This window comes from Tetrao urogallus (genome assembly GCF_951394365.1).
Source record: "Tetrao urogallus genome assembly, chromosome: 3".
NCBI lineage: Eukaryota > Metazoa > Chordata > Aves > Galliformes > Phasianidae > Tetrao > Tetrao urogallus.
Window position 1 is genome coordinate 16,966,893 of NC_136815.1, and position 12,619 is coordinate 16,979,511.

The following is a 12,619-nucleotide window of genomic DNA, read 5'->3' on the forward strand; positions in this document are numbered from 1 at the left end:
CTGCCATCTTCATTACATCTGCAGACAAATTAAAAAGTCACCCAGTGAATTATCTACATTGTAAGATCTTATGTATATGGACTTACGAACAGCTAAGCACTGTTGCATAAAAAAAGTATCTTGAAAACAGCAATGTGCATCATCGTATGAAGAGAGCTGGGTTAGAGAGATGTGCATCTAGCTGGGAGATGGGCATGCCTTTGCAGGAGTGGAGTGCTGCTGTGAGGGAAGTCTGTGTCTTTTCCTTGTGCCATCTGCATGGTGCCACCAGGTTAGTTAAGGTTAGTTAACTGAGCTGGAGCCAAAAGGTGACGCACAAGAAAATATCCCACTGCACCACTGCCCTCTGCTTGTCAGGGAGTAAGGCTTAGCCTATGTATTTCTCCTCACTGTTCAGTATGCACCATGTTCTGGTCACAGCATGCCCAGCACAAGGAACTTTGAGACCATCAGTTTCCAGATCCGGTCAGATGAAGTAATGACACTGTCCTGTTTGGTGGCATGCCAGTCATCCCCACCAGCCTTTCCCTGCCCCTCACCGCTGTGCCCCACCTGAAAGCTATCCCAGTACCACCCAGTGCACATCAGCATGCTTTTTTATGAGGAATACACACCAAATACTAAAAGGCATTAACTGTTACCTCAGATGACAAACATGTGTCACCAATGGATGTTTTTGCAGAGGACAGATAGGTATTGGTGACAGTAATATCTTCTAGTTCACTGCTGAAGTGATCAGACTCTTTGATTACGTTATAATTTAGAACCACACTGTAATTGGCAGGTTTCTTGTCCCGTTTCAGATGGCAGTTGCAGAGTTTCCTGAAGGCTGCTCTGAATTTCTGAGACATGAGATTATAAATTACAGGATTGATGGCACTATTTAAATAAATACAGATTCTGCAAAACAGCAGGAACCAGTTTTCTTGGAAGGGACTGGAGAGAAAGGAATTGACAACCACCAGTGTTCGATAAGGCATCCACAGAAACGCAAAGAGGACTACCACCACAGCCAACATCTTGGTAACCTGGGGGAACACAGACAGACACAAGATGAGCAGATTAATACAGCTTGGAAGGAACAGATATCTTCCCAAATCTCTAGGGCCAAAGCAAAACTACTGACAGGTTTTTCAGCTGTGAATTTCAGAACTGTGTTTGATTCAGAAAGTTTTACTGTAGTAAGAAAAACAAACAGAAACAGCACTTGGTTTCAAATTCCTCCCAGTTTTTGTTAAATAACTGTAGATTTTGCAGCTCCTCAAGCTGGAAGATCTCCTTTGGACTACACAATCTGTAAACTAATTCAAGTTGAAGCCTATTTTCATGATCTGCTTTAAGAAGTACCTTGTGGGGTTTCAAAAGCCAAAAGTATTTTTTAAAGGAACTAGATTCATTCTTAACCCTAAAATCCTAATATTTAATTAGATCTTCATTATTTGTTTTTTATTCTGAAATGTCAGTTGTCATCTACAAGCAGAGGAATATAAGGGATTATCGTAAGACTTGATTATTAAAAGAGCTTTCATCTGTTGTGTAAAGCAAAAAAACAGCCCTTGAGAATACCCAGGGTATCTGAAATGAACAAGAAATAATTGAAAAGTTATAAAAAAAAAAAAAACACCAAACCTGTAAGAGGGCTGTTCTCTTAAATTATAATTTACTTTCATTGTAAATATATACTATATGTACATACAGTAATTGAAGTCCTAATATATTATAACATATATTGCATATTTTAAACTCTAGTCTCTACACTAAAGAAAGCTTGAAAAGTATTAAAACAAGGTAGAAAATACAGTGAAATGTGACTACATGGGAAATACCAGGAGATAATACAGTGGGGTGCTGTCATATACATCAGGGGATGACTTCCTTAACTGTGTGTGCATGAACTGAAAAGCAGCGGACAGATTCTGGTGAGCTATACCTGCTACTTTTGTATTTTGTGTTTTCCTTTACTATTTGCCTTTCTTCTTGACATAAAGCAGTTGCTGCCTATTGACAGAATTTTTTGACAGTCATTTTAAAGAATGACTTTTTACCTTTGCTTCAGTCATATTATACTTTATTCCTTCTAATCTGGGTTTGTGAGGATATACATAATGAAGCAGCAGCTACTGTTGCCACAGGAAACATTATCTGGCTGTATGGGTTATAATTCACTGCTTGCAGATCTGATAGATGTAGATTAATAAGAGATGAGTTTCAGCTGATGCCTCTAAGACAGATAATTCCACTAAAATTACTCATATGGCGGTGCTTTGAAGTTAGAGCGTACCGTTTGTTTTTTGATCAGATGTATGATCTCTTGAAATGCACTAATACAAAGGCTATAGTTTGATACTATAATCCTCGGCCCTTCTCCCCCACTTTTTATTTCTTTACAGTTCTGTTCAGTAGGAGCCAAAAACCAGACTGAGGAATATTATCTCCCTATTTTCTCACTTGACTGATACATCTCCTTGCAACTTCTAGACCACCTTTCTTGACTGCTGTGCACAAATCGTCACTGTAACAGAGCAAACCAAACTATGAATATCTCGAGTAGCTAAAAAGTTATTTTTTTTTTCTTATCTCTGAGTCAAATCTGAAAGAAGCCCTGCAGACTGCAAGGAGCACTGTGATTCAGTGCTGGCCTGCTCTGGCTCACAAAGACTGGGGATTCCTTATCTCTCCTTCCTTTCATCCCTCCTGTTAGGCCCCAGTATGCAGTTCTAAACTGCAGAAGTCCATTCAACTGAGAATAATCATTTATATGGAAAATAATCCACATTTAAAGGAAAACATTATGCCTTTGTAGGGCTCAGATTAACAATGGAGCTAACTAACAGATGTGCTGCAATTGCTCAGGCATTCAGAGGGAGAGTAGGTAATAGTCCACATCGGCATTGGAGTACTTTGCTACCAGAAGCTCAGGAGGGGAATTCGTAATCATAGCTCCTGATCAGTGACAATTTAAGTTTCTTCTGATTATGTCTTTAAGGAACAGAAAATCACTTTCAATGATGTAGCTGTCACTGTGAATCCTAGGTTGTATTAGAAGTAAATCATCATCCTTACTGTTAGAAAATGGAAATACATTAATTCATGATGTTTTAAGTCACATAATTGATGTGGCACAGCAATGAAAAAATGGCTATTATCCCTCAAGTCAAGTTCTATATGCCACAAAGACATACACATACGTACTGCACAAACTGTTGGCTAAATTTATGTGAACTCGTGCCTATAATGTGCATTTTTTATTGTATCTAACATCACTAGCTTATACTGTTGTCATGTTCAGCTTATCGAGGCTGTGATTTTACAAAATATTAGGACAGGCTCTTAGCACCAGATAAAATATATCATGGAGACAGCAGAAAATACTCTGAGCTGAGATCAATTCAGTTTGCAGATTTGAATGAATCACAGAATGTTCTGAGTTGGAAGAGACACAGAAGGATCATCAAATTCAACTCCTGGCCCAAAACAGGACCACCCACAATTCAAACCCTACATCTGAAAGTGCTGTCCAAACACTTCTTGAAATCCCACTGTCCTGGGGAGCTAGTTCCCATGCTAGACCACCCTAACCCATTCTCTGCCATGGATTCTACAGCAAATGCAAGAAGTAGGAACATCTTATTCCTTCAGCTGATGCAAGCCAACAAGAATTTGCCACAATTCTAAAGTGGCTGCAGCATGTCCTTCTTGGAGGCAGAGAGTTTTCTTGTCCATTCACTTCAGACCGTAACTACTGTGCAGATGATAGCAGCTCCTCTGCTTTGGACTGATTAGTTTGTCCCCATTGTGACAGGAGGTCTTGTCACCCCTCTGCACTCTCAGGGCTTCTGAGCTAAAGCTGCTGCTATTGTGGGCTTTACTTTTTCCCCCATTTTTGTCATTACAGATGAGCCCGGTATTTACACATGACTTAAGTCAAAGCTGCTTTCTTCTCCACATCAAAAATCTCCACCAGGATGGATGGGTATATGCAGGAATGGGGGAAAGTTTGGCCCATTGTACATAGCTGTCACAACCATTTTGAAATCACTTCATATGAAATTTAAGTGAACATTATTATTGTCAACCCTGTGCACAGCACAGGGGTTGGAACTAGATGATCTATAAGGTCCCTTCCAACCTAAGCCAGTCAATGATTCTACGGTTCTGTGATTATTTTTGGAGGGGCTAATTATTTTGTATCAGTGAAGTGGGACATAAACATCAAGGGGACAAACTTTTAAGGACCTTCGTTTTAGTACCTATTCTATCTAACCATGCATGAAAGCTCTCTGAAAACAGAAGCATGGCCATAGGAACACTCTAGAGGGTACTGGTATGTCCACTAATTACTCAGATGGAGGCAAGCACACTGATTGCTCTTTTCTTGTGGGTATGCACAGCCTCTTCTATGTTCAGAGTACAAATTATTCTTAGTTAAATAAATTGAAAACATGACTAGAAGTGTTTGAGAAAATCCATTGTAATTCAAATTTCAAGTGTACTTTGAATGTAAAGTGCTTGAGACTGAACATGCTTCTGGCTGCATGCAATCCCTCTTCATGTCCTATATTTTTGTTTCTGATGCTGTGAAAAACATTTTAAATGTGGGTGGGGTTTTTTTGTTTGTTTGTTTGTTTTTGTTTTCTGAGCAGATTCTCAGTATTTTAATTCTGAATTGGTTTCTTACGTTTCCTTTTTTGCTCCAAACCCTCATAATTCTAAGGAAGTGATTTTACAAGACATTTTCATTACCACAGTATTAGTAGTTGCTTGTTTCTCCTTTGATCGTTAGTCTCTCTTTCACTTACAAGTAAAAGTCAATGTCATACTTGCTCAGTTACTGTGCCATAGACTCACTGGTGTTTTACAAGCATGTAATAGTATCTCCTTTTGCTGTGCTTGGTTGTGTTCGATATCATTTTTTTCATGCTTGCTGGTGTTCATTGCAAAGCAGAGAGTGTACATGCTATTGCCCAAAATATTGAAAATTGTACAATGAGGAAGAGGATTAAATAAATAAATTGATGTATGGTATTAATATAATACTGCAAATGGCACTAAGTGATGTGATTGAGGATTTCATACGAGCTATACAGAACTGCATTTTCCATTGCTAGTTGGAATTCATGCTTGCTCTGCTATGAGTGAATAGAGAAGTTTTTATAGAGGGCAGTTGTTCACGTACTGCATCGTCATAGAGAAGAGTCTCACTGGAGGGTAACCTGCTTTTTTAAACAATCCTAGAGGGCCCTTAGATAATTTGATTGGACTCAACAGCTAACTGAGAGATATGCATAACGTTCCATTCCAAGTGTAAATAAACATGTTCACTATGTAAAGCTACGTCACTTTTTCACAGTTCCCTTCATATCTAGGAATTCCTTTGGGGAAATTATGAAATCTACTTGCAAGTAAACAATTCAACATTTATGTTATGCACAGACAAAGAAGACACTAACAGTTTAGAAATGTTGACACATCCTCATCCCTGAGCTAGTAGTGAAAAAAAGAAAAAAAACAACAAAAACTATGAAGTAAAGATGCATGTATAGATTTGTTGGCTGGTGTTACTTGTTAGTGAACCTCTACTTACTTAAGAAATTTGCTCTGATGTACTTTGAATAACTCATTTTCTGTTTGTAACATGAAAATGTTTCTTTTCTTCTGATCTTTTTAATAAACACCTTGAGAATGGAATGCCTAAAATGGACAGTATCAATGAAACTGGAGTTGACCTTCAGCTTTTACTGCCACATTCTGACTTCATTGTCCCATACAGAAACATAAAATAAGTTGCTAAACTTTCCAATGTTCAAGTAACAACCATTACCATTTTCAGTCTGGGGAAGAGGAGGCTTCCTGGGGAAGAGGGGAGACCTTATTTCTCTCTTTCAGTATCTGAAAGGTGCTTACAGCGAGAGCGGGGTTGGTCTCTTCTCACTGGTGACAGGTAACAGAACACAGGGAAATGGCCTCAAGTTGTGTCAGGGGAGTCTGGATATCAGGAAAAATTCTTTACATAAAGGGTTGTTAAGCGCTGAAATAGGCTCTCCATGGAGGTGGTTGAGTCACCATTCCGGGATGCGTTCAAAAACCATTTGGATGTGGTGCTCAGGAACATGACTTAGCAGAGGGTTGTTAGAGGTTGTTAGAGTGTGGTTAGGCTGTGGTTGGACTCAATCTTTAATGTCTTTTCCAACCTGAGCAATTGTATGATTGTATGATTCTATGATTCTATTTCTGCAAGCAAAGGACACTTAATGTTACTGGAATTGGAACTGGTGGTGAAAAAATAAAGAAAAATAAGTGTCTATTTTGATATGGACAACTATGTGCAGCGTAATTGTTTTTAAACTAATAAACTGAAAAAATGGATTGGCCTTTTTTTTTTTTTTTTTTTTGCTCTTCTGTAGCACTCATAATTAATTAGAACTGTATTTTTAACCCTACTTGCAAGTAAAATGTCTCTCAGTCACTCATCTGTCTGCTGTAATCTGCATCCAGCATTTACAGGTAAACTTTCAGTCTTGCTGATATTTTGATGTATTTCCAGAAGGTGGACTTAAGAATACCCTCAAATATTCACCTTGGGAAAGGTGCTTTCAGTTGTTAAGTTTGCTGTAAGCATTCAGTTTCCTACATCACCTGGATTCCATGTTGTGTGTGCATGTTATAATGCAAATATATTTGTTTCACCTGCCCTTTGGAGTAAATTAAGTAAGTAGGGCTTCTTTATATGTTGGTGCAAAGGAAAAAGAAGGCTGTATTTAAAGACTGAATTATTACCTTAAAATTATTTAAAGACTGAATTATTACCTTAAATTTCAGATGTGTAAATCTAAGTTGTAATATGCGTATGAATATAAATATAAGTTGAAAATGAACTTCATGATGGGGCGATGAACTGACTTTACTGAATCTTTCTTGCCTAGAATTTTCAGTAAAGACCAATGGTACAGGCAGGTGTTTTTTTTCCCAAGCTGAGTTTAGGCACATATACATTGCTATTCATGTGCTATAAGTGCCAGTAATTGCAGTTAATAAGGTTCCTCAATTGCTGTTCATCTTGACTAGGATACAGTCTGGGAATGAGTTTTCTGGAAGATTTAACAGTATGGATGGTTTGTAAGTACCAATAGCAGGCTGTTTTGGACTAACAAAGATATAGATTCATAGACTAAAGCCTGAAAAATCAAAGATTTAATTATTGCAGTTGCCTCTGTAATTGCAATTAAGAAACTAAAATCCACTGGCTTTATAATGGGGTAACAAGCCAAAGGTCTTTAGCCTCTCACAGCATCGATAATGGTACTACTCTAAATACATTTATGGAGCAAAACACACAGACTAGGAAATGTTGAACATGATATTAAATGTATCATGTGACTAAAAGGAGGGTGTTTTGACCTACATCTTGATTGGTTGCTTATTGTAAGAATTAACTAACTAATTAAAAATACCTGAATACTGCAGTAAGTGAAAAAGATTGAGTAAAATCACACATATAATGGATTTATCAAAGGCTAAGAGAATCCTGTAGAAATCTCTTATGAAATACATGCCTAGCAGGAAGCAAAAGTAGGAATGCTTCCTTCTTAGACAGATTTGTTGTCTGTTGTAGTGAAAAAAATTATCATATGATTCTATGAATCTATGAAATCTCAAACACATTTTTTTCTCTGGGCTCTTGAGAAGTGCCTCTCTCTATCAGCTGTGGCATGCTGTTAGAGACTGTGAAACATCTTAAAGAATAATGCCACTAAAATATTGGCTGTGTTGAAATCAGTGACAAAGCACTGATGAAAAGAATTGGGATGTCATACTGCCGCTCGCTTACAAAATGACTTGAAATATACATCTTCAATCTTTTTGTGTGCATAAATGCAGTTTTTACCTTAGTCCTACAGCAATAAATACAGTTTACAAGTTCTTCAGGAGGACGAGGCTTCCTCAAATGTTCAAATTAAGTGTTTAATTGGAAAACCCAAATTCACAGTCTGTATTTTCTGGTGAGTAATTTTTTAATTACTTCACTTCTTAGGACTTGTGATCATCTATCCAAATGATCATACAGTTGTTAAATATATCTTAGCATTGAATTTGCACTGAAGTTCTTTCTTCAGCTCTCAGTGAAATAAATGGGACTTTGAACAGCCTTGCCTTAAGAGATACCCTTTGTCAAGAAATCATACTCTAATCATATTTATCATTCCTCTATTAAGCTTCAAAGTTTCAGCTACTTTGAACTCAGTTTAACTGAAGAGTGCTGCAAAATGTGCTTCATCATTGTCCCTCTTGTTTAACTTGGGAAAATATGTACAGAAAAACTATTTCATTCTGTTTTCTCTGGTTCAGATTTTGCAAATTTCTCAGCAAAAACTATATCCTATAAAGTTTATCAAAGAGGTGGCCAAAGAGGTCTCACTTTACTGTTAGTTGCCTTTTCATTTTCTCTTAATCTTCTGTTGCAGAGAACAATTTGTCACTGTTTATGATCGAAACCCTCTGTAGGCCTTCAAAAAATTTCACATAGAAGTCATATTTTCAACTCTCTATGATCTTCAGCCTAGCAAGGTTATTTCCTTTGCAGTGAACAGGTGAAACTCCACTTAGAACAATCATCAAAAGCTCTATCAGATCTAATAGGAGTTTAGGATGCTTCTTTAACTAGCAAACTAAGCACATGCTTGAGAGTTTACCTGCAGTATACTCTGTATTGAAACAAGCTTAATACTGGTTAATGCTATGTAGCCATGAGCCTTTCCTCTCTGAAAACTGAACTTATCAATGTTGGCCTTCTTCTGGGAGATCTTCCCTCAAGAGACAGTCTGGAGTTACCTACTGACTTATACTATCTGATCAAAGGCTCTGCAGTCATAATAAAGGATTCATTGCTTTCTAGAAGAAGTATTTAGCTTCTGACAAAGAAGAGATAGAATGAACTGGCTTCTATTTCTTCTGGGAAACAGAAAGCCCGATGGAAAACACAAATTAGAAATGGACTCCAACATAAAAAGCAGTGCCTAAGTTACTCTTCACATTTTAAAAAGCTTCTAACTCTGGGTTACATTTCTTACCAGTAACCTAACTGACATATTATTTTTGAGGAATACAATTGAAATTACACAGCCATATGACTCACAGTAAAAAAAAGTATTGTGGATATATTGAAACTTAACACTAATTCTTGGAAGCTGACATAGAAATACAAAGTTGATAGCATATGCTTTACAGTAACACACTAATATAGGTAAAAAATGCCTAAAAACAACACGATGATGGAATCTATTTCTGTTGTGAGTCAGAAACAGCTTCAGCTGCTTCTCTTCAGGTGAAATGTAGCTGCTGTGTGATGAAGTAGAGGATAGAGCCTGCATTTATGCAGGTAATTAGCAAGTTTTGGACGCTTCAACAAAGGAACACTTTCAAAACATAGATGACATAGTGGGTAGAAAAAATTAAATAGTATGACTTAATAGTCTGGGTCAAGCTAAATCCATATCAGTCAGGCAATCCAAGTCATACTAAGCGGGTGCTTTGATTCACATACTGACATTTTGGATTAATCATCAAAAAAGGCTCTGAAAAGCCTTGGCTTAAGCCTGCATGAAGGCTGAGGAAACCAAAGTAACCTGCAGTCTCACTGTCATATAAATATGAGTTCATAATTGGTTAATTAAGATGATCAATTGTAGGAATGGAATGGAAGTGCCCTAGGTGTCTGTGTATCTCAACCCATGCGGCTTCTTGCTCCTGTTCTTTCCATTTTGTCCCCTGATCCTTGCAGAGGAAGTGAGGGTGCAGCTGGGTGGAAGTTTGCTTCAGTCCGGAGCCAACCCGTCACAGGAACAACAGCTGATTTCATTTGTCAGAATGTACCTGGATAAATATAAGAGCTACAGCAGGGATAGAACTGTGCACCTCACTGTCAGTCATTTTCTCTGAAGATCATATCCTGGACATCACATGAAGATTTTAGATTTTGAGATTTTAGATTATCTGAATTTGAAATTCCTTTTTCCATTTTAAAGCACTAAATGCATTTGTGCAAATGTTAACTAAAAAAAAAACCACACTGCCCTTGCTTTGCTTCCTGCATTGCACTACAGAGAAAATGCTAACTTTACTCATAAAACAGTTAGTCTCATCCAACAGGTTGCTTGGGATTTTAGAAAATCTCTGCTGCCTTTATAAAACCAAAAGCACATCATGCTGTAATCCCAAATTTCTGTTTTCATTATAATTTAGCATCAATTCTCTGCAATACTCAGTTCAAAAGACCTGTCTGTTTTTCAAGTGATGCTTAGCACAAGTTACCAAGTGTGCGTGCTGAGGTGATATTGAGAACTTGAAAGTAAATTATCTTCTACTAATTCATGGACAAAGTATAGTAAACTTAAAGACTTCTGGGCTGAATATTAACTATAATTGGAGATATAATTAAATATAACCTAGCCTACATGTTTCAGTGTGCATTCCAAGGCACAGCTCTCGTGCTTTGTAAGCTCTTGGTGCTCTAGGAGGCAGCTCAGTTAACTTTTCAGGTCTATGTCCGTACCAAGGAGTACCACTCCTCTCAATGAACAGCAGCAATCTTCATAGCATAAAAACAACATGAAGTTCAGCTTATGACCTGAGGGTGCATTCAGCTTGTTTGAAGGGGTGTGCAGCTCAGCCTTGCTTCCAGCAGGACTGCACAGAGTAGAGGGCCAGAAGCATCCCACCTGGCAGAGCAGCCCTCTGCTCCAGATCCCAGCAGCGGGTGCTGACAGGCATGAACCAGGCATTCAGTGTGGAGCCACGCACCTCCATGCTCATCCACACTGCTGGATGCAGCTGAAGCCTGATCCTGAAAGCCAATCCATCAAGTGGTACACCAGAATTTGTCAGGACTGGACTAACTGTGCTGACAGCTGTGAGTGGGAGGTAGTGAAATTCATTGCAAATAGCCATAAATCATTCCACTAACTAAATTCATACATGCATGCATAATAATATATAAAGAAGCTGGTTAGACCTATGCCTCACTTCTGAGCCACCAGTACAAAAGAAAATATTTTCTGAGAGACAGAATATCATTTACCAGGCATTTTTATATACAGATGTGCTTATGTAGACTGCTCATGGGGACATCAAAGAAAATAAGGAAAAATAAGAACTTGACTATATTTGCAGAGTGACACAGTGCCTTAGCGGGGACTAAACAACAAGTCTCCTAAACTCCCAGGCTAGTTTATTTTCCTTAGAGCTCAAAAATAGCTTTGTGCATTTGATTGGATTACTAATAGGCTGCAATATAAAGAAACTGTCATTTAAAGCATATCATTCTTTACTGACACTTCCTAACTGCTTTTTGTTACAGTAGAAAGATTACTATTTATTTTCTAGTCCTAGAAGTAGGTGATAAGAAATAGGCAAGAAAGAATACATATTTATATATATGTATACATGTATCTATGAATTTCTGCTTGAAAACATATCAAAAGAGATAATATATTCTACCCCCTTCCATGTATTTAGACCAGTGATCTCTCAAACAAGTATTTAGATTTCAAAAAGCCACTGCAAACTGCTGTTCCTACCTGTCTTCTAGAAGCAATAGTGCTATTGAAACTCTTGTTAGTCATCTTGGAATTCACAGTCTTGTTTTGGTGAGCCACATCATTCTTCCACGTCTTAGAGTTTTCCTTAGGGTCCGAAGGGATGGGATTCAGGAACAGTATTCTAGCAATCAGTCCATAGAGGACAGTTGCCAATACCATTGGTAAAACATAAAATATTCCAAAGTCCATCATGTAGATAGGAGAGTAATAGCTCCTGGACACCTTGTAGCCACAAGACACAACAGTAGTGTCTTTGTAGACTGCTGTATTGAGATCTAGCAGGAAAAACCAGAGCATACAGTATATGGAGGTGAAAGACCAGACAAAAATAATGATCTTTTTAGCTCTTGAAAATGTGCATAGGAATTGAGCTTTGATTGGGTGGCAGATAGCTATATATCTCTCGATGGTGAAAGCAGTGATGGAAAAAGAAGAAGCATTGATCCCTAAGTATTGGAGATAAGTGATGCAGAGGCACCCCACGTAGCCATACACCCAGGATTTGTACAGACTTTCAGTGATATTGGGTAGTCCTGCAGCCACAAGCACCATGAGATCTGCCACAGCCAGACTCACCAGGTAGCAGTTAGTGGGAGTTCTCATGTGTTTGGTTCTGAGGACCACCAAGACCACCATGATGTTGCCCACGATGCCCAGTCCACAGATGAGGAGGACCAAGAGGATGGTAACCACTTGGTATTCAGCTGTAATGATCTCCTGGCTTGACAGCAGCAGCCCAGTGTGGTTCTGCTCGTCGCCTGTGCCATTCTCCATCTTCACCAGCCTGCTGCTGCTCCTGCCTGGCGCTTGGTCTCAGCACATGTTCTCCATGGTCCCTGCAAAAGGAAGAGTGGAGCAGAGCATGGATGAGCCACAGCCCCAGAGCACATTCTCCATATAGTCACAGTCCCATTCCTGTTCTGTTCTCCACTCACCTGAAAGCACTCGGACTTTCAGTCTTTGCAAATTCGATTACCAGATAGGCTAATCCTTCCAAGACTCCATGTACACAGGCTAAAAAACTT

At 38.4% G+C, this 12,619-nt stretch overlaps 1 protein-coding gene across 1 annotated transcript; it reads right to left on the bottom strand.

Annotated features, from left to right (window-relative positions):
* Positions 1-620: 620 nt before the first annotated feature.
* Positions 621-12,389, bottom strand: TRHR (thyrotropin releasing hormone receptor; the record flags this gene model as incomplete). Its single annotated transcript, XM_079533390.1, has 2 exons — positions 11,574-12,389; positions 621-1,028 (listed from the first exon to the last, which is right to left on the bottom strand). Exons 1-2 carry the CDS (start codon positions 12,366-12,368, stop codon positions 621-623), a joined length of 1,203 nt encoding a protein of 400 aa, XP_079389516.1. The 5' UTR covers positions 12,369-12,389.
* Positions 12,390-12,619: the final 230 nt, after the last annotated feature.